The sequence below is a fragment of the Felis catus genome, chromosome D2, assembly GCF_018350175.1.
Source record: "Felis catus isolate Fca126 chromosome D2, F.catus_Fca126_mat1.0, whole genome shotgun sequence".
NCBI classification, from domain to species: domain Eukaryota; kingdom Metazoa; phylum Chordata; class Mammalia; order Carnivora; family Felidae; genus Felis; species Felis catus.
In genome coordinates, this window is record NC_058378.1 from 68009940 (window position 1) to 68034485 (window position 24546).

Below are 24546 nucleotides of genomic sequence, written 5' to 3' on the forward strand. Positions count from 1 at the left end.
TCCCCTGCGATCTCAGGAACGTCGTCTTTGTTCATCTCTGGATCCCCACCACCTAGCTTCATTGCCTGGCACATAACAGACACTCCATCCATGTGGGCTGTATGAACAAACACATAAATGCCCCATTGGCCCCTTTGAAGGACTCTTTCTGAGCAGAGGCCCAACAGCCCCTTGCCCGCGTCTTGGTTGCTCTCCCTTACTTTCAGAACCGGATGGATTATGTCACAAAAATCTTGCTGAATTTTCAGGACCGTCCCTGACTTGAACCGAGGAACGGCCCTGCCTCACTCCTTGTGCACAAATACTAACCCATCATTGCATCCTGCTTGGGACTCAGAATAACATATGAAAGAGCTTTGGGACAAATAATGAGCATTTTCAAACCGAGACAGCTGTTTCGCTCCCCCAGTGAACACAATATGTTGCCCATCCTTTCAACACTACGGAATTAAACCATTGGAAACAGTTTTCATCTGGTTCTCCTAAATATCCTGGCATTTAAAGGCAACTAGTTTTCCTTTATGTTGTATTTTATTTTTACAACTCTTGAGAGAAATGCTGCTTTCATTTTAAAAAGCTGTCTAAGTGAGCCTGGAGCCCAAGTTTTTGATGTAATTATGCACCGAGAATTCTTCCTAACAGTGAATGGCTCAGAAAGGCAACCTCGTCCCTGGGGGCAGTTAGCCTTGCAGAGGCCTGGGTGAGTCACAGTGGCTGTGCTGATAGGTGGTTCCAGCTCTGTGCCAGATGCCCAGGCTACATAACTCCCCGTGCGGCACTCCCTGCTCCCAGGTCTGTGGTTCAACTCCTTGGCTGCAAACTGTATCACTGTACAGGTTTAGGGGAAGAAATGTGGCAGATGCAGAGAACCTTGCCCCCACCCCCTCCCCTGCTATCCCCTGTGCAGGGCTTATGGGGATTCTAGAAGGGGCCTGTAGCTTTATGTCTCCCTGGTGCTCAGGGAGTGCCTTGCATATCAAAGGTAGTCAGTATCTCTCTGAACAGGGCAGGGAGATAAACATGGGTGGAGATGATAATTTGGTGAAATAGATAGTTCTGGGACTTATTTAGAGCTTTCAAAGGTAAGGCTTTTCTGTCAAGCACTAGAAGCTGGTTTGGATGATCTGGGTTCTCACTAAGGTCTTACTGCTACCCAGCTAGTTGGCTTTGGGCAGATCACTTTCTGTCTTTGTTCTGGGGGTGAGAGGATGATTTGATCCTTAAGAGTCTGCAATTCAAAGCTTAACGCAACTGGGTAAAGAAAGCTGACTTTGAGGGGCGCCTGGGTGGCGCAGTCGGTTAAGCGTCCGACTTCAGCCAGGTCACGATCTCGCGGTCCGTGAGTTCGAGCCCCGCGTCAGGCTCTGGGCTGATGGCTCTGGGCTGATGGCTCGGAGCCTGGAGCCTGTTTCCGATTCTGTGTCTCCCTCTCTCTCTGCCCCTCCCCCGTTCGTGCTCTGTCTCTCTCTGTCCCAAAAATAAATAAACGTTGAAAAAAAAAAAAAAAAGAAAGCTGACTTTGGAAAGGAAGAGATCTCTGGGCTTTTCTGGCTCCCGGCAAGAATTGCCACAGGGTCTTGGGATGGACACCTAGTCAGATGATCTGTGCTTCCTAGGACCCCAGGAGAGGTGGTCATGAGTTTGTTCATTACCAGTAAGATCCAGCCAATACCCCCCACCCCCACCACTGCCTCTCTGAGTGGAAGCTTCTCTTACATCTAATTTTCCTGCTGGATTATATTAGTTTCCTGTTGCTTCTATAACATATTACCACACATTTAGTGGCTTACAGCAACACAACTTTCATATCTTACAGTCCTGGAGGTCAGAAATCCAAAGTCGGTCTCACTGGGCCAAAGTTAAGGTATCAGTAAGGCTGGTTCCTTCTGGAGGCTTTAGGGGAAATTCATTTCCTTGCCTTATGGCCCCTTCCTCCATCTTCAGAGCCAGAAGTGTGGCATCTTCTTTGGTCTCTCACCTCTGCTTCTGTCCTCGTATCTTCTCTCCCGGACTCTGATCCCCCTGCCTCCATTTTATAAGGACTCTTGTGATTACATTGGGCCCAGGATAATCTCTCCATCTCATCACCCTTAACTTAATCACATCTGCAAAGTCCACTTTACCATGTAAGGTGCTGGCCGTGGGGCTTGATCCTATGACCTTGGGATCGTGACCTGAGTGAATTCGGAAGTCTGAGGCTCAACTGACTGAGCCACGCAAACACCCCCATAAGCAATATTTTTAACACAAAACCAGGTGTGCTAAGTGATGTAACAGTGACAGACTCAGATAGCAGGAATATAAGAAGGTGACATTAGTTCCAGCCATCACATGGCCCAATTTTCGGCTTAGAAATATGATTGTTATATGTACCTGAATTTTAGGTTATTAACTTTTGTAGGCTAAGGATTTTAGGGCTTTATTTTCTGCTTTCTTTTAATTTTTTTTAATGTTTATTTATTTTTGACAGACAGAGACAAGAGCGCAAGCAGGATGGAGGCAGAGAGAGAGGGACAGACAGAATCTGAAGCAAACTCCAGGCTCTGAGCTGTCAGCACAGAGCCAGACATGGGTCTCGAACTCACTAACTGTGAGATCGTGACCTGAGCCGAAGTCGGAAGCTTAACCGACTGAGCCACCCAGGCGCCCCTCTTTCTTTCTTTTGAATAGGATGGTGTGTCTTTTCCTTTTTAAGCCTCTTTAGTTCAAAAGAGGTATCTGGCTCTGATGATTCATGCGAAATCGCTTTTGCTTAAGGCTGGTTAAGGTTGGAGACAATCTGAATTTGCTAGACACAGCAGATGTTGGGAAGAAAATCAAGTGAGACTTCTCATTTCATGCTGCATCTGAATGGGTAACTTCTGTAACCTGGGCCGTACTACAGAAGAGCACTTGTTTCTTGTGGCTGACCTACAAATACCCAGCAAGGTTGGCTTTCCTGGTGGGAAAGACCATTCTTCCTCGTGTGTTCTTTCCGAGGCAAAGGGGCATCTCCTGTGAGAACTCCCTGCGGCCCAGAACAGTTTAGAAAATACAGCTGACTTCTCTGGGAAAAACAAAACCAACCTTGTCTTACCCTGGTCATGGAAACTAAGTTGGCACCTCATTATCGCCTTGTTAGCAGGGACTGGCTATGTTGTGGACAAATCTGGTAGGAACGGTTGGCCCTGTGTGGGCAGGGTTTTGAGTTAAGCTTAATTGCTCTTCTAAAGCTCAGCTACTTAATACGACACAAGTAGAAATCTATCATCAGACTCTTGACCATCCTCCTTTCCCTTCATAGTCTCACCTACGCAGACAATTAGCGCCTCCCCACCTCTGCGGCTGCCATGATTTGTGCCTGGGCCACACTGGGGCCATCAAGGCTTGGCTGCACCCAGCACAACTATCCAGAGGAGGAAAGGTCTGTAATCACCTTTAACCGTGACTCCCCCAGGCCTCCAATATCTTCAGATGCAGTCAACCTGTTCTGTCCTGGGAGCACAGTAGGGCTGCCGGCTGGGTGAAGATGACGTCTCCTTAATGCCTTATACAAGTTCTCGATTTCTCACAGAATGGGAAAGAGTAATCCAGAATCATTTTCATCTGGCTCTGACATGTATTTTGCACTTGTATTTGAATGTTGGTGTGCCTGATGTTCTGAGAACTCACTTCAGACGGACCCATGGAGCAGCCCATGAGGAGAGGGTGTCCTCAGGGATAGCTGAAGAACTGCATCCCTAACCACGTCTGCCCCTTCTCTTCTTTTCAAAGCCTGGCTGGGGTTTGAATCCCACACCTGTATTCACCAACAGTTGAGTGTTCACAGGACGGTCACCTAACCTCTCTTGGCTTTAGATTGTTGCTTTGCAAATTTGGGGTGAACATTTTCTACCCCGGAGGACTGATGGAGATATTAAATGGGATGACAGGCTGAGCATTGATCACACAGGAGTATTGCGTGCAGTAAATGTTAGGCTCTCTCCTGCTCCCTTTCCTCCCTACCACCTCCACACTTCCTCCCTGCGCCCCACCTTTCTCTCAGAGCAGTGCAAAGTGCTGGCCTTAGCAGAAGCTCTCTTTCCTCACAATGTCTCCAAAGTGGGAGGGTTGTGACATGACACACACTTTTCACATCTCCCCTTTTTTCCTCACCATGCCCACTCCCAGACTCTTTTCTTTCTTCCATCAGACTTCTGTACAGAACCTATGACAGTGCGGACCTTGTCTGAAGTGTCCCTGCCTTGCAGTTTCTTCCCCATACTGAATGTATGACTGGGGTTCTCCATGGTAATCCCAGTTTCAAATGCACAGTCCTGTTCTTCCCATTTTAACAAGTCCTGGGAATTCTAGTTCATCCACATCCCAAACACATTTCCCTGATTACCCACTACCCAGAAGGGGAGCTGGAGACGCAGAAAATGTGGTCTTACAAAAGGGCCCTGACAACAGTAACCACACATCCAATCTTATATTGGTCAAGAAAACACCATACGCAACCAACAGAGTTCCCATAACCAACCAATAGAGTTGCCACGAGAGGCACATGTCAGACAGAGCACCCCCACAATAAGCTTCTGTGAGAGCCTGCCACTGCTGACGACTTCAAATTCAGATTCTTCGCTTGCAATTTTTGTGTTATTCCTCATGCCAGTTGGGTTTGAGAGTGGGTTGAAGGGACCTTGATTCTTGTTTTGGGATGTGACATGAGGATCAGGATGAAAATGTGTTTGGCACAAAAATGCACATGATATACTCTGGATGCAAGTTTGTAGCCTCCTTTTTCTTTCACCTCACATATGGACTGTATGGATTTACTCCTGTCGCTAATTTTTTGTTGTTGTTGTAAACAGTGACTTGACCAAGTTCACAACCGTGTCTACCGTTGGCAAGATGGTGTGGGGCTTGAACGGAGAGAACAGATACCAAGAGGGATTTAGTGGGCTGGAATGTTTTCTATTTTAACCTTGGTGTTGGGTGTACTTTTTTGGATGGTCTTAAATATTACAGAGTAAAGTAGAAATTTACGATAGTAAATGGTTCCTTAACATCTTGTTATGTAGGTATATCATAATGTGCTTTGTTTAAACCCTCCCATCACCCCCATTATCAGATATTTGTAATTTTCAACTTTGGACTCTTGAATAATGTAGTATTATTAAACATCTTTGGGCATCCAGTTATGTCTGCATTTTAGCTCATTTTCTTAGGATAGTTTTACAGAATTGAATTATTGGGTCAAAGAGTATGTTGTAATGAGGAGATATTACCAGACTATCTTTTAACAAAGTCACACAAATCTAGATTATCAATACCATTGTGTCCACTCCACCTTATCTTACCAGTCCTGAATGCTGTTACTAAAAAAAAAAAAAAAATGCTATTTTTCTAGGCAAAATTTTTTTTTCTGATGGTGATAGCTTGTATCTCTGATTAGCAGTGAGGTTGACCATTCTGTCATAAAATAATTTTTCCATCCGAGTTTTTAAAACGTGACATGTATGCATGAGTACAGGCTTTTTGCAGACTCATATATAGGTGGGCCCTGGGTTTTATATGAGACAGGGGGACCACAGATGAGCAAAGAAAGAGCCCCTTGCTCCCTGGGTGAAAACTAGCTGTGCATCTAGACTTTTTGTGTTTCTGCAGTGCCGCCAAGCTCCTGGACAAGAACCCGTTCTCGGTCAGTAACCCGAACCCCCTGCTTCCTTCGCCCGCCAGTCTCCAGCTGGCCCAGCTACAAGCCCAGCTCACCCTCCACCGGCTGAAGCTGGCACAGACAGCTGTCACCAACAATACCGCAGCCGCCACGGTCCTGAACCAAGTCCTCTCCAAAGTGGCCATGTCCCAGCCTCTCTTCAACCAGCTCAGGCATCCGTCTGTGATCAGCGCCCCCCAGAGCCATACGGGGGTGCCTCAACATGCTGCGGCCATGCCCAGTGCCCGGTTTCCCTCGAATGCCATTGCCTTCTCACCCCCCGGCCAGACGCGAGGCCCGGTACCCTCTGTGAGCCAACCCCCCAATGCCGTGGTGATGCATCCTTTCAGTGGAGTCCTGCCTCAGACCCCTGCCCAGCCAGCAGTCATCCTGGGCATTGGCAAGACTGGGCCTGCCCCTGCTGCGGCGGGATTCTATGAGTATGGCAAAGCCAACTCCAGCCAGGCATATGGCTCTGAAACAGACAGTCAGCCCAGCTTCCTGCCAGCCACGGCCTCTACCACGGGCAATGTGACCTACGAAGGGCACTACAGCCACTCAGGGCAAGATGGCCAAGCTGCCTTTCCCAAGGACTTCTACGGACCCAACTCCCAAGGGTCGCATGTGGCAGGTGGATTTGCGGCCGAGCAGGCCGGGGGCATGAAAGGCGAGGTAGGTCCGCTGCTGCAGGGTCCAAACAGCCAATGGGAGACCCCCCACGGATTCTCTGGCCAAAGCAAGCCCGATCTTACAGCAGGCCCTAGCCTGTGGCCTCCACCCCCCAGCCAGCCCTATGAGCTCTATGACCCCGAGGAGCCCACCCCAGACAGGACCCCTCCTTCTTTTGGGGGTCGGCTAAACAACAGCAAACAGGGTTTCAGCGGTGCCCGGAGGCGGGCCAAGGAGGAGCAGGCGATGCTGTCCGTGCGGCCCCTGCAGGCTCATGAGCTGAATGACTTTCACGGTGTGGCTCCCCTTCACCTCCCACACATCTGTAGCATCTGCGACAAGAAGGTGTTTGATTTGAAGGTGAGTCCTGCGAGATAGCCTGGGAGCCACCGCTGGAGCCTGGGGGTGCTCCCCGCCACAACCCTGCTCTTTGCTACTCAAGAGCGAGGAACTGTCACCTTCGGGGACTAGGTGGCAGCATTTTGCCATCAGTTCCCTTGATTAAAATTATAGGGGTTAGAACCAAAATTCATTTCAGAAATGTATCAGGGCCAGTCCCTTGCTTTAAGGCAAGGAAGAGATTCTTTCCCATGTTTATGGATGAGAAAGCTGTGGCCGAGTCGGGGATCAGGTGACCCCACCTGGGTGACAGAGAAGGGACTCAAGGCCTGGTCTCCTGCCTCCTTGAGGAGGACTCTTCCTGCGAGGTATGCCCAGGGTACATTGTACGGAGTATGGAAGGGGAGGAAAACGCTGGAAGAATTTTGGATGAGGGCAAGAGAGCACCTCTCAGGTGAGATCTGGACACATTTTGTAGAGTGCCTCAGCTTCCCATCTGCAAGACGGAGATGGGGCCTCATCGTACCTTCCCAGTGGTTGTAATACGCTTTGGGCCCCTTAAGCAAAGGTTCATTATAGTATAAATCCACGCCCCCACCCCCCGCCAAAACGTGTTAGGGATGCAGTGGAATACTCCAGAGCAATAATGATTTGGACAGACAGCTAACATATATTAAATCCTTTCCATATGTCAACAGTAATCCTGGGAGGTAGATACTATTATTATTCTCATGTTGCAGATGAGAAAACCGAGGCCCAGAGAGAGGAAAGGACTTGCCCAGGGCCCCATAGCTAGAGAGTGGCAGAGTGGAGATTCCAACGCGGGTCTGGCTCTCCCAGAACCGGTGCCACTTGAGCACTGGGCTGTGCTGCCTCTCTTCTCTCATCCCATCTGCAGAGCATAGTGATCCCCATGTAATGGAAGTCACACCACAGTGTGTCCTTCACGTCTGCTTGGGTCACGTTGTGCAGGTGCATCCCTGTCACCCACGGGGAGGGGGCTGGCTGACCCTGGGAGGCGACGGCGGATTTTGTCTCATAAGCCTTTCTTAAGGCTTTGCAGCCCAGATTTTCCCAACCAGACGTAGAAATGGGTGGGGTCTCTCTGGGGGAGGAGGGAGGGAGTGGGAGGTGGGAGGTGCCATGGGACTAAGGGTGCCCGGAGAGAGGAGGAGAGAACCCGACTTGGGATTCCGGGCTTCTGTCCACGATGAGCGAGGGATATGCGGGTCTGGCCGATGGAGTGAGGGCTAGATGGGAAGGCAGGTGTGGAGAGGAGCCAGGAGGGAGAGGAGGAGCGGAGGGAGACGTGTTTGCAGGGATGGTCCAGTTTCTGGGCTCTGAGCCTCCTGCCTGATGGGGAAGCCTGCACTCATCCCTTACCTTCTCATGAACTCAGTTCTGCTTCAGTCATTTTTCCTTTCCTTCCGGTTTAGGACTGGGAGCTGCATGTGAAAGGGAAACTACATGCTCAGAAATGCCTGGTCTTCTCTGAAAAGTAAGTGCTGGCCGAGAGAACAGGTCCGTGCGTGTGTTCAGCAGGTAATCATTGAGCACCTACTGTGTGTCACATTCTGTTTTAGGTGCTGGGGAAACAGAGAACAAAACAGGAAAATGACCCTGTCCTCAAGGAGCCTATACTTAATGGTGGGGGTTGGGGGGGCGGGAAGCAGATGATAAAGAAAATAAGCAAGTGAATTATATAGCATCCCTGGTGGTAAATCCTAAGCAGAAAACAGCGTCAGGGCAGGGGCAGGAAGCGTGTGTGTATACACATGTGCACTTGCAGGGGCTGGTCCTTGCATTTTATTTTATTGCTTTTTTTAAAAGTTTATTTATTTTGAGAGAGAGAGGAGGGCAGGGGCAGAGAGAGAGGGAGAGAATCCCAAGCAGGCTCCCCGCTGTCAGTGCGGGGCTTGATCCCACGAACCATGAGATCATGACCTGAGCTGAGATCAAGAGTCGGACGCTTAACCAGCTGAGCCACCCAGGAGCCCCTGGTCTTTAAATAGGGTGGCCGAGGAAAGGCCTCAGTGAGGACACCTCAGGAGGTGGGGAATGAGCCCCTGGCTGTCTGGGGGACATGTACCCCCAGCAGAGGGAACAGCAAGTTGGAAACTTGATGTGGCTTTGGGATGCTCAGGCAGCAGCAGTGTGACCAGAGCAGAGTACTGGAGTGAGGAGCCAGAGACGTGCCAGGGCCTGGTCCTGAGCTCCTGGGCTTGTTGTGAGGACTTTTGTTTTGCTTTGAGAGTGAGGGCTGAACAAAGGAGTGGTGCCCTCTGGCTCCACTGAGCGGGGCCTTGGCTGCTGGGCTGAGAATAGACAGGAGCGGGTTGTGGGCAGACCAGTAAGCAGGGGGCTGTGGTAACGCGGGCAGAGAAGAGGTCACATGACCTAGGGTGTGACCAGCCGGCTGGAGTGAAGTGATCTGAAATGAGCACATTCCAAAGGCTCCCCTTTCTTATTCACAATAACCAGTGGGTGGAAGTAACCCAAATGTCCACCGACAGATGAATAGGTAAACAATGTGTTATATCCCTACGCGGGAATATCATTCAGCCTGAGGAAAGGGACTTCTGACGCATGAAGCGACACATGGCTGAACCTTGAGGACATTGTGGTCCATGCGGTAAGCCAGTCACAAACGGACATGTACTGGATGATTCCGCTTACAGGAGGAGCTGCAAGAGTCAGAAAGTAGAATGGTGGCAGCCAGGGGCTCAGGCAGGGGAAGAGGGGTGTTTGTTTTCTAGTGGGGGCAGTTTCCGGTTTGCAAGACGAAGAATCCTGGACTTGGACGGTGGGGACGGCTGCACAACAGTATGAATGTGCTTCATGCCCCTGAACTGTACGCTTAGAAATGGTTACGATGGCAAATTTTATGTATATTTGATCGCAACTCAAAAACTAATTTCATAAGGGTCTCCCTTTTCCGGCTCCCTTTTTTTGTTGCGGTAAAGGCCATGTAAGACTCACCATTTTAACCAACTTAGGGTACAGTTCAGTGGTATTTAGCAGAGTCACAAGGTTGTGCAGATATCATCACTATGTGGTTCCCAAACATTTTCATTACCCCCGAACCCCATACCCGTTAAGTGCTCATTCCCTTTCCCCCTCCCTTGTAGACTGGCAACCACTAATCTGCTTTCTGTCCCTCCCTATGGATTTGCCTCTTCTGGACACTTTGTGGAAATGGAACCATTTAATAATATGGCCTTTGATTGCTGGCTTTTTTCACTTAGCAGAATATTTTCAGGGTTCATCTATGTTGTGGTATTTACCACATTTTTATGGCTGAATAATATCCCATTATATGTATATTACCACATTGTGGTTATCCCTTCATCTTTTGATCTATATTTAGGTTGTTTTTTCACCTTTTGGCTATTGTGAATAGTGCTAATATGAACATTTGTGCACAAATGTTTGAACATTTTTTTTAAGTTCATTTATTTTGAGAGAGAGAGAGAGAGAAAGAGAGAGCATGGGAAGGGTAGAGAGAGAGAGAGAAGAAGAGGATTCTAAGCCACTGAAGGGCTTGATCTCATGAACTGAGATCATGACCTGACCAGAGATCAGGAGATCTCTGACTAGAGATCAGAGATCCCAGATGCTTAACCGACTGAGCCACCCAGGTGCCCCTGAACATTTATTTTTAACTATTTTGGGCCTTTGGCTGGGAGTGGAATTTCTGGGTCCTATGGTAATTCTTCGTTTAGCGTATTGAGTTACTGGTTCCCCTTTTCCACCTCTCTCCAGTGCTGGCATCCGGTGTATACTCGGTTCAGCAGAGGGAACGCTGGGTGCCTCTCCCAACAGCACAGCCGTTTATAATCCTGCTGGGAACTCTGAAGGTGAGTAAGGCCCTTCAGGTCAGCCACTTGAAGCAGAAACCAACTTCCCAAAGGCTTACTATGTCACATCCTTAATAGCCAAACTTCCCTGATGTGCTGTGTGTGTGTGTGTGTGTGTGTGTGTGTGTGTGTGTGTGTATAGCAGACAGATCCCAAGACACTAAAATGTATTGGCCTACGCTCTAGGCTCTTAGAGACATAAAGCTTTGTTGGTTACCAACATGCCCAGGGGTAAAATCACACCAATCACTAATCAATGTATTGAGAGGAAATTTTAATTTTTTTCTTCCAACTTACATCCTAATCAAGACTTTTTTAAAAAAAATAAAGTTTATTTATTTTGAGAGAGAGAGAGAGAGAGTGCAAGTACGGGAGAGGGAGAGAAAGAGAGGATCCCAAGCAGAGTCTGCACTAACAGGGTGGGGCTTGAACTCAAGAACCACGAGATCATGACCTGAGCCGAAACCAAGAGTCGGATGCTTAACCAACTGAGCCACCCAGGCGCCCCCATCTTAATCATGATTTTTGAAGGTAAAGCAAATGACTAGGATTTCACACACTTGGTGTAATTTATCATTTAGATTATGCCTCAAACCTTGGATCATCGTATGCGGCCATTCCAGCAAGGTCATTTGCTCAGTCAAATCCTACGTTTCCTTCGGCTTCCCCGGGGACAAACGTGAGTACAGAAGCATGTTCTCCACTGTCATAGTCATCATCAAAGCATTTGTGTCACCCGCTATTCCTGGGTGTAGAGGTGCAAAGGATGCTGGGATGAAGTTGGCACAGATGTGGCTTTGTGTAGGGCAGGAAACTGTGTCCTGTGGGCAGAGGTCAATGGGTGTTTTCTTCAGTCCAGCTAGCATTGAAACACACACACACAAAACTGACATGCGTTGCTAAAATCGAAAGCACACATAGACTTTCTAGCATTCAGCTTTGGTTTAAGGGGGAAAAAAAGTTAGAGCTTTTGTATGTATGTGTGTGTGTAAGACTTTTTGCTATTTTATTCACGTGGATTATTTCCTATGATGGGTAATTCTGGAAGTTGAACCAGAAAGAGAAAATGTGTTTGAAAGTAAGGACCATGCAGTGATGGGATTTGTTGGCCCCTTGGGGAAATAGTTGCTTCTGTGAAATCCTTGTTTTTAGTTGTGTTTTCATTTCTCTCTCTCTACAACATGCTCTCCAGTCCCTCAAAACTCAAAAGCTTCATTCCCCCTTTGCCTACTTATTGTGATAATTTCCCTTTCCTCTTGGTTTTTCTGTTTGGTCACCACATGTAGCCTCTTCCCCCAGAAGCTTCTACTCCAGAACATGTGGAGGGAGGTGGGAGAGGCAGAACCAGAACCGACTGTGGAACAAAATGTGTGGCCCAGCCCTGCCAGAGGGCGCGTGTCTGTGTGTTCGTGGCCATGCCTGGATTTCTTTCAGCTTGTGGAGCGGTTGTAGCCTCTTTCTCCTCATGCGACGAGTGAGCACGAGCTCGAGTGCCGTCCCCTCCACGTGTGGGGGTGTTCATGCAGAGCTTCGGAAGGGCAGGCTGAGAAGTGTAGGCGTTAGGCCCCCCCCCGGGGATGAGTGAGTGGGGAGGCCTGCCTGGGCGGAGATTTCTGTTTGCGTGTGTCTGGCTGTGTGTGATGTTTAACGGGAGAAGCGCCCTGAGACAGAGCTCTGGGCTGGAAGCCCACGCACGTTTTGGTGAAAGAGAATTTTGTGGTTTCCCTCTCTGTGCTCACCGCGCTGAGAGCCACGCCCAATCGGTCAGTCCTGGGAGGGTAGTAAGGCCTGTCATTTGTCTTTGACCTTGTGTCTGGACAGGGGTGTGGGCGGCTCCAGCACCACCCCCACCCCGGCGTCTGTTTCCCACTGTGGTGTGTCTGTGCCCAAAACCCTGCTCTGAGATCTTAGCACGGAGGGGAAGGGGACTGTGACCAGATGGGCAGGCAGTGAGAGGTGGGCCAGGGATCTGGGCAGGGAAAGCGAGCCGATGTCCACTGAGCCCCTTTGTAAAGGGGAAGGGACTGAGCGGCAGAGGAGAAGTGAGAGCAGGACGACTCCTCTGCGTGTGTCCCGTGCCCCAACCCCACCCTCCGGCACTGACCAGGGAACAAGAAGCCCTTCCTTGTGGATGTGGAGCCAAGAGACCTGAGTTCAAACCCTACCCTGGAGCACACAGGCTCAGTGGCTGCGGGCAAGTCACTTCATTACGCTGAGGCTCCCTTTCAAATGGGGACAATAACTCCCCTAATAAAGACTTTTGAAAGTAAAGCAAACAGCTGCGTTCTTACCAGACTTGTGTAATTGACCGTTTTGATGATGCCTCAAATCTCGGAACACTCACACCATCCGAGCAGAGCCTCCTGATGGGTGTTCAGAGCCCAAAGGTGGGAGCGAGGCTGAGGGCAGACCAAAGCGGTCATGAGGACTGAACGTGACACGGATGGACAGTGACGTGCTAGCCGCACAGTGTGTAAGAAGCACCAATGGCTGTTACTTAGCAGCAAATCCTTTTAACCGCTTGTGGGAACCTATCCTGTCCCAGGCCACGTCGTCACGTGACTGCCCCACAGCCATGGCCAGCCCAGGGGAGAACCCCTGTGACCTTGGGCAAGTCTCAGTATGTGGTGTTTCTCCTGCACAGATCTGTCTGGTAATTCCTGTGGTCATGTCTCCTTCCTCTAGAGACATGGCCAGGCTCCCATGGAAGCACTCTTCTTCCTCATGCCACAGGCACAAGCGATCTGATGATATGTGTTGATAATGATTCACGATAATTCGTGTTAATACTCGGAAGCTCTGAGTGCAGCTTCCTCCAAACGCCTGGAGATAGGAGTTCATCCGGCTTGAGCCTGAGGAGGAGCAACACAAGGAACACTTTGCTTTCTGCACTGGCAGCCAGCAGGAGATGGGGACCTCAGGGCATTGTAGGCTGATGCTGATGACGATGGCTAACATTTATGCAGTGCTTACTAATTTCTTAGCATCTTCGTTTGTATTTTCTCATTTAATCCAGACAGCCCTGTGAGGTGGGGAAACCAAGGCACAGAGAGACTAAGTGCTTTGCTTAAAGTCTTATAGCTGATGGCTTTAATGGAAGTGCTGGGATTTGAACCCAGGTGACCTGACTCTAGATGCCTCCCTTGTAACCATCAAGCCCTGCTGCTGCCTTTTGAGGGTTTCTGAGTTTCCTTCCTTGCTATGAGTCTCTCTTTAGTGAGCCCACTCCTCTCCCCTCTATCCACTTCCACTCTACATGCTGCTCAGTGGGATCTGAATCTGCCTTGAGGATGGCAGTGACTTCTCGGGCCTCAGCTAGACATCAGCCACGGAGCAAGGCAAGGAGACCAGTGAGACCTGGCACCCAAATTCTGTACTGTGACAGTGTCCCCCAAGATGAGCTGTTTGGAGACATTTTCTACAGATCCAGTGAAGGAGAGAGTCGTCACCTGACTGGTCTTATAAGTTCTGTGAGGTCTTGTTCGTCACATGAGCCTTCCCCTGGACATCTAGGGGACAAGAACAATGGCTGCCCCAACCAGTCCCTGTATCATCAGTGCCTGGATGGGCACATTCTTCTACCTGATTCTGGTCCGTCGAATGCACTTGTGTCTGTCTTTAGGAGAACTGGAAATACACGAATACTGACATTTGAAGAGAAGCTGAGAAGTGAAGAGCTGATTAATTGGCTACAGAAAGATACTTTGCAAGGCTCGGTTAAGTAGCAGGGGAGTCCTTCGGAGAAATTATTGATTCTTTTTTCTGCCTACAAGTCCCGACCTCCAAAGATAAATGAATACATCAAAGGGTAATTACTCTGTTACCAAAAGACACTTTGTGAGGCTGGAGGAGTGGCCAGTGGGCTCCTTTTGCATATACATCTCTACTCTTTTTTCTGCTTGCATAATTCATGCTCTTTGTGAAAATTCAAATGGATAAGAAATATTTCATGAGGACAGGGAAATTTCCTCCATTATCCCCCTCCCAGCCCTCATACAAAACCCATAAAAGCTTTGATGCATTTTTCCTCCAGAAATGTTTTCTGGTTCTGTGCCGGGCTTTTTCAGTCCCATTCTACTTACAGACATCTTTTCAGAAACGCATTTGGTTGAGTAAAGCCAGAACCAGCCAGGACTCCGCCATTATAATATTTGTAGAGCAAAGAGCAGTTGCTGCCTCTAAAGCTCCCTGTTTTCAAGCAGGAAAACAAATCGACCCAGGGCTTTGGGAATGAGCTTTTAGAAGGTCTCTGCACTGCTACAAAATCTAAAAGCACCCAAAAACCCATCGACCACCTCCATCAACCCTAGGCTTGGCTGAATGTACGCTTCCGTCAGCTCCGTGGGGAGTGTGAGCCTTTCATTTCCGTGTTTATTGTTGGCAGAGATGGGGCACTAAACTGACAGTTGAATGCTGGGGGGAGGAGGGGACTTGTGTCTGTCCCTGCCACCCCAGGGTCCCCAGAGAGTGGTTTTCACTTTCACTTACGCTTTGCCATTTGACAGAGCAGAGGCACTTTATCCTTGGCTGCCTGAGTCGTCATAAACAGAGTCATCAGGTTTCTGGAAGGGGCCACTGGGGCCTTCTCAGGCTGTAAATAGTTTTCTCGTGCTTGCCCAAGATGCACTTTGCTTGCTGACTGTCCACATAAAATGGCATTGCCGTTTTCACAGCCACCTTGGAGTTTATTTAGTGCTGGTGCTACAGATGGGCTTCCCTAGCCTAGGAGGACAGACATCATTTTCATGTTTTCTTTCTCACTGGGACCCTGCACACTAGAAAACTTGTATAAATCAGGAAACTGAGGCACAGGGAAACATAAATGTTTGTGGAAGGCCAGAGGTTTAAGTCATAGGTTGCCCCTCAGATGGCTGGATGTTTCTAGAACTTCTGTCTATCCATTCTGGCCTTCCTGGTCCATGGCTCAGATCACTGTCATCTCCTGACTTCCATCCAGAGAAACATGAAGAGCAGTAATTGATGTGGCAAATGATACCGGCCCTTCCCCCACGATTCCAGCTCTGTCATTGCCCTCCTCCCCTTGTGCATTTTCAAAGAGCAAAGAGAGAGAGGGAAACAGGACACCTGAATGGGTTTTGTTTTCTGGGTTTGTTTCCTTTTCTTTTTACAAATCTTAAGTATTTTTCTTGTTGCAAAAGTAGTACAAACATGGTATAAGAAATCCAAACAGTAACAGAAATATTTAAAAAATGGAAAATCTTAGGGGCGCCTGGGTGGCTCAGTCGGTTAAGCTTCCGACTTCGGCTCAGGTCATGATCTCACAGTGTGAGTTCGAGCCCCGCGTCAGGCTCTGTGCTGACAGCTCAGAGCCCGGAGCCTGCTTCAGATGATATGTCTCCCTCTCTCTCTGCCCCTCCCCCGCTCATGCTCTGTCTCTCTCTCTCTCTCTGTCAAAAATAAATAAACATTAAAAAAAATTCTTAATAAAAAAAAAGGAAAATCTAGCCCTATAGAGAGAATTGACAGTCTTATACTATTTATCTCTAGCTGGTGTACATGTCCATGTTTAACTTTTAAAAATATAGGGGCACCTGGGTGACTCAGTCAGTTAAGTGTTCCAATTCTTTTTTTTTTTTTTTAAGTTTATTTATTTTGAGAGAAAAGAGAACACAAGCAGGGGAGGGGCAGAGAGAGGGAATGAGAGAATTCCAAGCAGGCTCTGTGCTATCAGCTTGGAGCCCGATGTGGGGTTTGATCCCATGAACCATGAGATCATGACCTGAGCCAAAATCAAGAGTCAGACGCTCCAGGTGCCCCGGTGTCTGACTCTTGATTTCGACTCAGGTCATGATCTCACGGTTGGTGAGGCCTGAGTTAGACTCTGCACTGGCAGCAAGGAGCCTGCTTAGAATTCTCTCTCTTTCCCTCTCTGTCTGCTCCTCATCTGCTCATGCTGTCTCTGTCTCTCTCAAAATAAATAAACTTAAAAACGTGTTTTAAGAAGTCTGTATTTTTGTAAAAATCATTTAACGCCACATAATATTGTGCAACTTGGGTTCTTTTTATTTAAACAAGCTCTCAATACATATTTTAATTGATATCTCTATCTCTTTCCATTTCTAAACGTAAAACCCTCTCTTATGCTGTAACATTACTACTGTATACACTTACCTTGATTTATCAAGTCTACTATTGATCGATTTTTCTGCGGGACCAGAGTTGTAATCACAAATCTGCCACTATTTAGTTGCCTACAGTTTGAGTGCCTTAGCTTCTCCTAAGCATCATAGGGTAGGATTCTGTGACTTTAAAGTTTACAGGGACATTGAAGTTACCTGGCAGGTGCACCACCCAAAGCCTGTAGGCAAGTCTGGCACCAGTAAAAGTAGCTAGATGTACTTCAAGTCAAAGCTGGTATGCTTTATGAAATATATGAAAGTGTCAATAAAGACATCAGTGTCTACCCTCCCAAGTTAAGCCAAGATCCATAGCTATTCAGCCCATGTCCATTTACTATCTGCATAACATGTTCAAAATCAGTACCGTGAGGAATAAATATTTGCCCTGTGACTGTCTTGAGGTGTGTTTAGCACAAAACCAGAGACCGTGTGCCAGGTGAAATTAGGTCACACCTGAAAGGGATCACGCTGGACCACAGAAATTGTTTATTGAAGATCCAGTCTACACTTCGTTGCCCTAGGAGGAACTTTGAGAGACTACTCTCACCCCGAAGGCCAGTTTCCCTAAGCCACATTTTTATTGCAACTTTGTAAGTTATTTGAACTGAGTCTCCTCTTTGAACTCATCTACAAAGCCTGTTCCCACCTGCACCAGAGGGTATTGAAAGGTCTCAGAATGTTCCTAAACAAACTGTTTGCTGCTTTCACCTTCCCATCTATTTATAAAAGATTGAGTGAGTTGGGAGGTCTGGGACCCAGCCGCATGAACCATTAGAAGCAGCATCTGGTTTTAAATAAGTGGTCCCAGCAAGTGAAAATGTACAGCCCAGTCCCCTGATTTCACATGGGGGCATTCCAGGTCTGTGCTAGCATGCATGCTAACTGAAATGTCCCCCAGCCTGGGAAAGGATTACTGTCCCTTTGGGTTAGTTGTTAGGACTTTGGTTACAACCCCTGACACCTTAGCTCTCTTGGAGATTCTACTCTAGGCTGGAAAGTTTCAAATGCACCTGTCACATACGTGCCTCCCGGGCAGAACAGAGCCCATCAACACCTCACATCAAAAATTCAAGTTGGCCAGGTCTTAAACGATATTCTCTAAACCCATCTACTCTTCTGTCCCATAGCACAGCTTTTAAAATACATTTTTTGTAACTTTTAATAGAGTTCAGATTTACAGAAAAGTTGCAAGAAAGGTATACCTTTTGCCCAGATCCACTACTCCTTTACATTTTGGAATATGTAAAGTATGCCCTTTACATTTATTCTGTTTCTGTCTCTCTCTGTTGTCCTTCTGTTCACCCATCTTTTTCTGTCCGTCTGTCCATCCATCCATCCATCCATCCATCCATCTAATCAATGATGTGTTTTTCCTGAACCATTGGAGACAGTGTACCTCTTCATGCCTAACTATGTCAGCATGAATTTCAACACAGGCTTTCTCTTACATAATGACAGTATAGTTGCATTTTTTTTTTCTCAGTCTAGGAGCATTGTAGCACATCCTTTCACTGTTGAGGGAAACAAAGAGACATATGTTTTAAGGAACCTGCTGGATGCCAGGCATTGCACCAAGGCAGTTTGCTTACATCGTGTGCCATTTTTGTCTTCTAAAGGGTCCTGTGGAATCAATTTTTATTTTCCCTGCTTGATAGATAAGCAAACTCGGGCTTGGAAAAATTCACTTACTTGCTCAGGGTTAGTCACTGGGCAACAGACACAGATCCAGGTCTGTCTGAGGCTCTCACTGCCATGGCACTGGTGCCAAGAGCCTTAAGGCTCAGACTCGCTGTGTGTCTGTCCTCATAGAGGCACCAGGCCTGCATCTTTAGTTCATCTCAATATATCATCTCAGCTCTTCTAGGAGCTGCAAACACAGAGACATTCAGGGAGCGGGAGGGCTTATCAGCAACGTACTCACTGCTTGGAGCTGATCTTGAGCTCTATAAAGATGAGACCACCCCCCAACACAGGCATGTTTTTAAGATGAACATGGTTGTGAACGTATGCATGCTGAACAGCCGATCACATAGAGAAGGAAGACAAAAACATTATATTCACTGGGACAGGGAGTGGGGAAGACACAAGTTTTCTGTTTATGCCCATCACAGTTGGGGAAGGTTATCATTGTCCTAGGTCCTAGGCAAGCCTTTGGCAAGGCTTCTGGGAGGAGTGAAATTGTAGAACTTAGAGCCACACAAACGTGGATATTTCACATCTGGAAAGGACTCTAGACATATAGGCTGCCTCCCTCATTCCAGACCCTGGGAAATAAGTTTGTCCCTGTCATGCACCCAACCAGTGGCCAAGCTGGGACTCGAATCCAGGTCTTCCGTCTCGCACTACATCAGGAAGCCGCAAGCTTTTTACAGCCCATCCCCTTCATCATTGACTCCTACCTACCTCAAGCAGCCACTGCCCTGCATTCCATGTCCGGAAAAGTACTGTATCTGCCAAAGAAAGTACTTATATTAATGAGTAATTAACTCATTAACTCATTTTTATTAATCAAAACCACAGACATACCAATCAGACTTTCTCATCAGCTTAAGATCTAACCAGGATTACCATATTGATAGGAGAAAGAGACTCAACTCAGGTTTTTTAAATGTCAAAAATCATAACCCCCGCCCCCCCACCGCCCCCACTGAAATATTGTTACCCTCAAAGACCCTTAAGGAAGTATTAGAGAACCCAGGCTGGAAATCAATGTACAGCATCGTGCTGCGTGCTCAAAGGCACTCAGGGTCATCCGTGCCCCCAGTGGACAAATTTTGCTCTAACTGTCCACCTGAAGACCTCATTCTCCTTTGTACTCCTCTCCCCACTCCCCTCCCTCCCTCCTTTTCTGCCTCATCATTCAGATCTGCCGTAGGGCATAAGGCAAATAATAGCCACGTTTATGTAAACAGTCCCAAGAATAGATTAGAATGATTATACAAGTAACTGGACACCTTTTGTGAATCAAACATGATTTTGAACCTAATTGAGTTTAACAAAAAAGTATTTTAGATCAATGACAGAGAAGAACGTAGACCAAACTATCCTAAATCAAATATTTGTGAAAGAATATAACACATAAATGTTTCTTTTTCTGGCTGGATAGGGTCTTTCACCCGCCCTAAGCCAGACACCACGGGAACAATTAACATAGTTTCAAGATTTTCATTTCATGGGTCACTTAGAAAGTGATAAACGGAAGTAATCTGGTTGAAATGAAGAAGCTGCTGGTGGTCTTTGGAGGCACTTGGCCTCTACCCTGAGCCAGCATTCTGCGAACCTATGACCCATGTACACATCGCCAGTTGAGAAGCTCCTAATTAGTATAATTAACTGTGAGGATACAAAAAGTCTCATGGTTCTTTGATATTAAGTGACAGCCAGGGAATTAATAAAATCCAGCTTCTATTTCTGATTAAAAATCTTGGGAGAAGAAAGTGCTCATGAAATGTACTTTTAAGATTTAAATGTAGGGGCACCTGGGGGGCTCAGTCAGTTAAGCATCAGGCTCTTGGTTTCGGCTCAGGTCATGATCTCATGGTTCATGATATTGAGCCCTGCGTCAGGCTCTGTGCTATCAGGGCAGAGCCTGCTTGGGATTCTCTCTTTCCTCTCTCTGCCCCTCCCCTGCTCACATGGTCTCTCTCTCAAAACAAATAAACATTAAACATTTTTAAATAAATAAAGCTAAAATAAAATTGAAGTGTAAACCTTTTTTTTAAAATAAAGATCTTGTCTTTACATGATCATCTCTACACCCAACATGGAGCCCGAACTCACAACCCAGAGATCAAGAGTCACTTGCTCCACCACCTGAGCCTGCCAGGCACCCCGTGTGTAAACCTTCATTTGAGACCCATTCATTTAGGACCTAACAACGTCTGTAGCATGAATTCCTCTTGAGCTTTATCATTGCCCTAGATCTTGGGGGTTAGCTTTGGCAAGGCTTCTGGGAGGAGTGAAGAGGGTGAGAGGGTGCTTACTTTGCAGGAGGCATGTTCCACCACCCAGCAGCTCGGATACAAGCCTCTTGAATTGCTCCTTCAGGCTGCAGGAGATAGTGAGAGAGGTGCTGGCCTCTGTGATGGTCACTAAGCAACTGGACAGGCAAGGAGAGGGCACAGCCCAGAATGGCCCTGTGGTTCTGTGTGTCTCCCCTGTCGGTCAAGCACGACTTGGCCCAGGCCGATCACAGCAAAGTCACATGAGGCAGAAACGTGCTCAGCCGGCCTGTTGATAAATTCAGATGACTAGCCCCTTGGCCCTGCTTCAGAGCTCGGCTGGGTCTGTGTCTTTGTGTAGACCAGTCACCCTAATGAGAGGCAAAGATCCTCCTGTCATCCCTGGAGAAGAGGTCAGTCCCCGGGAGCCAGGCTCAGGCTCAAAGTCTGACATCTTACGGGGAGTTCTGTCTGCACTCCATGGAGGCCCAGGGCTGATCTGGGAACTGCCTGGGCCGCACACCAAATCCCGTTCCTCTTTGGGAAAGCGCCTGACCTCTGGACACCACAGAGGGGCAGGTCTGCAAGGGGCACTTGGGTTTCTCCAATGCAACATTGAGCCATGAAAGGAAATTCTTATTGACTCTAATTGTCCTCAGCCCAGATGAGACAAATGACAGCTTCTTGCGAGAGAATTACCCAAGTATTAGCCTTGCTAGGGATGAGACCCACATCAAATGTAATTACATGTTGAAGTTCACTTTATGTTAGAAAACGGTGATCATGCAGTTGTAGGCTATGCTATTAGAATATGTTTCAGGTTTGGAAAATTGCATCCTTCTCTTCCACACTGGATTGGCTTATGGTTACTAATTCTTGAACCTCCCGGAGACTTCCAGTCTGATTAAGGTTTGCACAGACGAAACAGACACACTTCCTCCCTCCCGGAGCTTTGATTTGGCCCAGGTCATGGCTTCCAAACTGTGTTCTTTAGGACTGCTGGCTGGTGGTGGTGGCAGGGTGCCGGACCCCAGAGTTTGTCTACAGCAGCTGCTCTTATTTGTGAAATATATTGGGCTGCTGGAGGAAAGGATTCCACGGCTAACAAAGCTGTGAGAGCCACTGCCCTGAATCACAGGTTGTTGTCATGAATGTCTGTAGATAAGGTCCCCAAAATGCTTGTTGTGCTCCTTTTTCTCTAGTCAAACAACATGAGGTATATAAGAAAGTGTTAAAAAAACATCTTTCCCCTTATTCCCTTCCAGTTCTGTTCTTTGAAGACAACTAGTGTTGACAGGTTGATATGTATCCTGCCCGGCCTGCCTTTCCCTGTCTGTGCTGATATCCTTAACAAATTTTTCATTGTGAAAAATTTCAAACATACAGAACAATAGACACTAGAATAGTTTATCCCTTGTATATTCCTTCCCCGACTCCAATAATTATTAAAACATTATAACACTTGTCTTATCTATCTCTTTCTCATATATTCTGATTTTTTGTTTTGTTTTAAAAAAAAATGGCATTGTACTGCGCGTGCTGCCCGGCAGCTTGTTTTTTACTTAATCATTTTTTTTTTAACGTTTATTTGTTTTTGAGAGAGAGAGAGAAAGCGTAAGTGGGAGAGAGCCAGAAAGAGGGAGACAGAGGATCTGCAGCAGGATGTGGGGCTCGAACTCACAACCCGTGAGATCATGACCTGAGCTAAAATCAAGAGTTGGTGCTTAACCGATTGAGCCCTCCAGGCACCCCACTTACTTAACCATTTTTAAAATGATTCCTTATCAGTTCATTTACCTCTGCCTTTCAGTGGCTCTGTAGTTTTCCGGTACTTGAACCATCATTTACTCAAACACTCCCCTAGTCTTGGACATCCAGGCTGCTGCAGAATGTTTTGCCATCTTATAAGTAACAGCAATATCCTTGTGCATCGGTTTTTATTTATTGGTGCATTTACTTCTGTAGGATAGATTTCCCAAAAGTGGGATGGCAAGATCATGGGCTATCTATACTTTAAGTTTCATTAAATATTGCTAAAGTATATTCTCAAGAGGTCATAGCTGAACAGCTTCCCCACAGTGACACATGGATAAGCCCATGTCTTCATATCTTTGACGGCCCTGGAAGTGATTGCTCATTAAACTGTTGCAAATCTTGGGGCACCTAAGGTGGCTCAGTTGGTTGAGCATCTGACTTCAGCTCAGGTCACGATCTCACGGTTTGTGGGTCCGAGCCCTGCGTTGGGGCCTGTGCTGACCACTTGCTTGGAGCCTGGAGCCTGCTTCAAATTCTGTGTCTCCTTCTCTCTCTGCCCATCCCCTGCTGGTGCTCTGTCTCACTTGGTCTCTCAAAAATAAACAAATGTAAAAAAAAAAAAATTAAACTGTTGCAAATCTTTTCTATAAAGGGGTGGCATAAAATTGATATTTTGTATGTGTCTGTCAGTGGGTTCTTTTTCTGCATTAATTTTGGAAATTATATCCCTGCAATCATTATTTGGGGGAAGATGGCCATTAGGAACATCCGGAATAGAGGGCCAGAAAGAAGTGTCTTTTGAAGACCAGCCTCTGCTCTTTGTTCCCATCAGTTTGCACAGCGGAAAACGGGTGCTGGCCGCGTGGTGCACATCTGCAATCTCCCTGAAGGAAGCTGCACGGAAAATGATGTCATTAACCTGGGGCTGCCTTTTGGAAAGGTCACTAATTACATCCTCATGAAATCTACTAATCAGGTAGGTCTGGGCAATTTCACATTGGTGTGTACCAGACAGACCCCCACATGGGTGGAGGGGAACTATATAATTTTTTTTAAAGAAGCTATTCTTAAAGAGGTAATACACAGCTGGCCTCTTGCTGGGACAGCACAGAGGTTTTTGGTGGTGGTGGTGTTTTGTCTACCCTTGTCTCACTTTACTCTTCTTGTGATGGGTACGGGCCTTTGTGAGTTGCTTAGAGGTAAGGCGGTACTTCAGAGTGAGGTACTCCTTAACACAGAAAAGGTAACTGGCCCCCAAAATAGAAATCCATGGACATGAGTCTTTTCACTGTTATGAACCCCCTGAGCTAATGCTAGAAGCTTCTGATATCTGAGGGCCTGTATTTGGAGTGAGCCAACAGCTAACTGGGAACAGGTTTTTTTCACAGATCTTTGGTGTTAACACCAGAGGCCCTTGGGTCTCATAGCAGGAGAGTGGGTGGGAATTGATGGGTGCCTGGTAAGTCTTAAGGACAAAGAACCCTTAACCTGTGGGGATTGACTGAGAACTTGGGGTTAATATGGTTGTCTTCACTTCTAAAGTTAAAGGAGGAGTTTATACCGAGAAATGGTCAGAAATAAGAATTTTTAAAAAATATTTTATCTTTTGTTAATATTTTTATTTTGTGAACCAGAGGAACAGACATAGAAGTCCTTTTCTTGATTAAGGCATGAACTTTAGAGATCAGAGCCACATCAGATCATCAGTGGTCTTTCTCCATCAACGTGGGCTTAGACTACTCACTTAGTCTCTTTGTTCTGACTATTTTGGGTAAATGTACAAAATTCAGCTTGCAACATTAATGCAGTGGGAGTCACTGAATTAGTATTATTCCCATTTGACAGTTGAGAGCTGGAGGTGCTAAAATGTTTGCATCAAGAAAGAGGCACTTAGAAAACTGGGTGGAAGAATCTGAAATAAAACGCTAAAGAATCTTGACTTGTTCATCTCCCCCACATCTGCCATAGACTGTGACAGCAGGGAAAAGCATCTCTGAGATTCAAAAACAAATGTGGGTGAAGGATGGAGAACCAGCCTGGTTAACCCACTCACATCAAGGAATCAGGAGTATAGGGCTCACAGAGAGGGCTCTCTTGTCACAGACCACTTTTCCTTTCCAACATCAAGGGACCAGATCAGTGCACCAATCAGTATAGTACAAATGAAA

The 24546-nt window shown here is 47.0% G+C and overlaps 1 protein-coding gene across 7 annotated transcripts in view; it reads left to right on the forward strand.

Annotated features, from left to right (window-relative positions):
- The window catches only part of RBM20 (RNA binding motif protein 20), a 193224-nt gene that overhangs the window by 136175 nt on the left and 32503 nt on the right, over window positions 1-24546 (forward strand). For 6 of the 7 annotated variants that reach the window (XM_023240911.2, XM_023240912.2, XM_019813807.3 and 3 more), the window contains exons 2-6: window positions 5629-6706; window positions 8122-8183; window positions 10448-10542; window positions 11124-11221; window positions 23211-23354. In XM_023240911.2, coding sequence (XP_023096679.2) covers window positions 5629-6706; window positions 8122-8183; window positions 10448-10542; window positions 11124-11221; window positions 23211-23354 — 1477 coding nt within the window. The remainder of the gene's footprint in view (window positions 1-5628; window positions 6707-8121; window positions 8184-10447; window positions 10543-11123; window positions 11222-23210; window positions 23355-24546) is intronic. The other variant, XM_023240913.2, reaches the window with a different exon arrangement.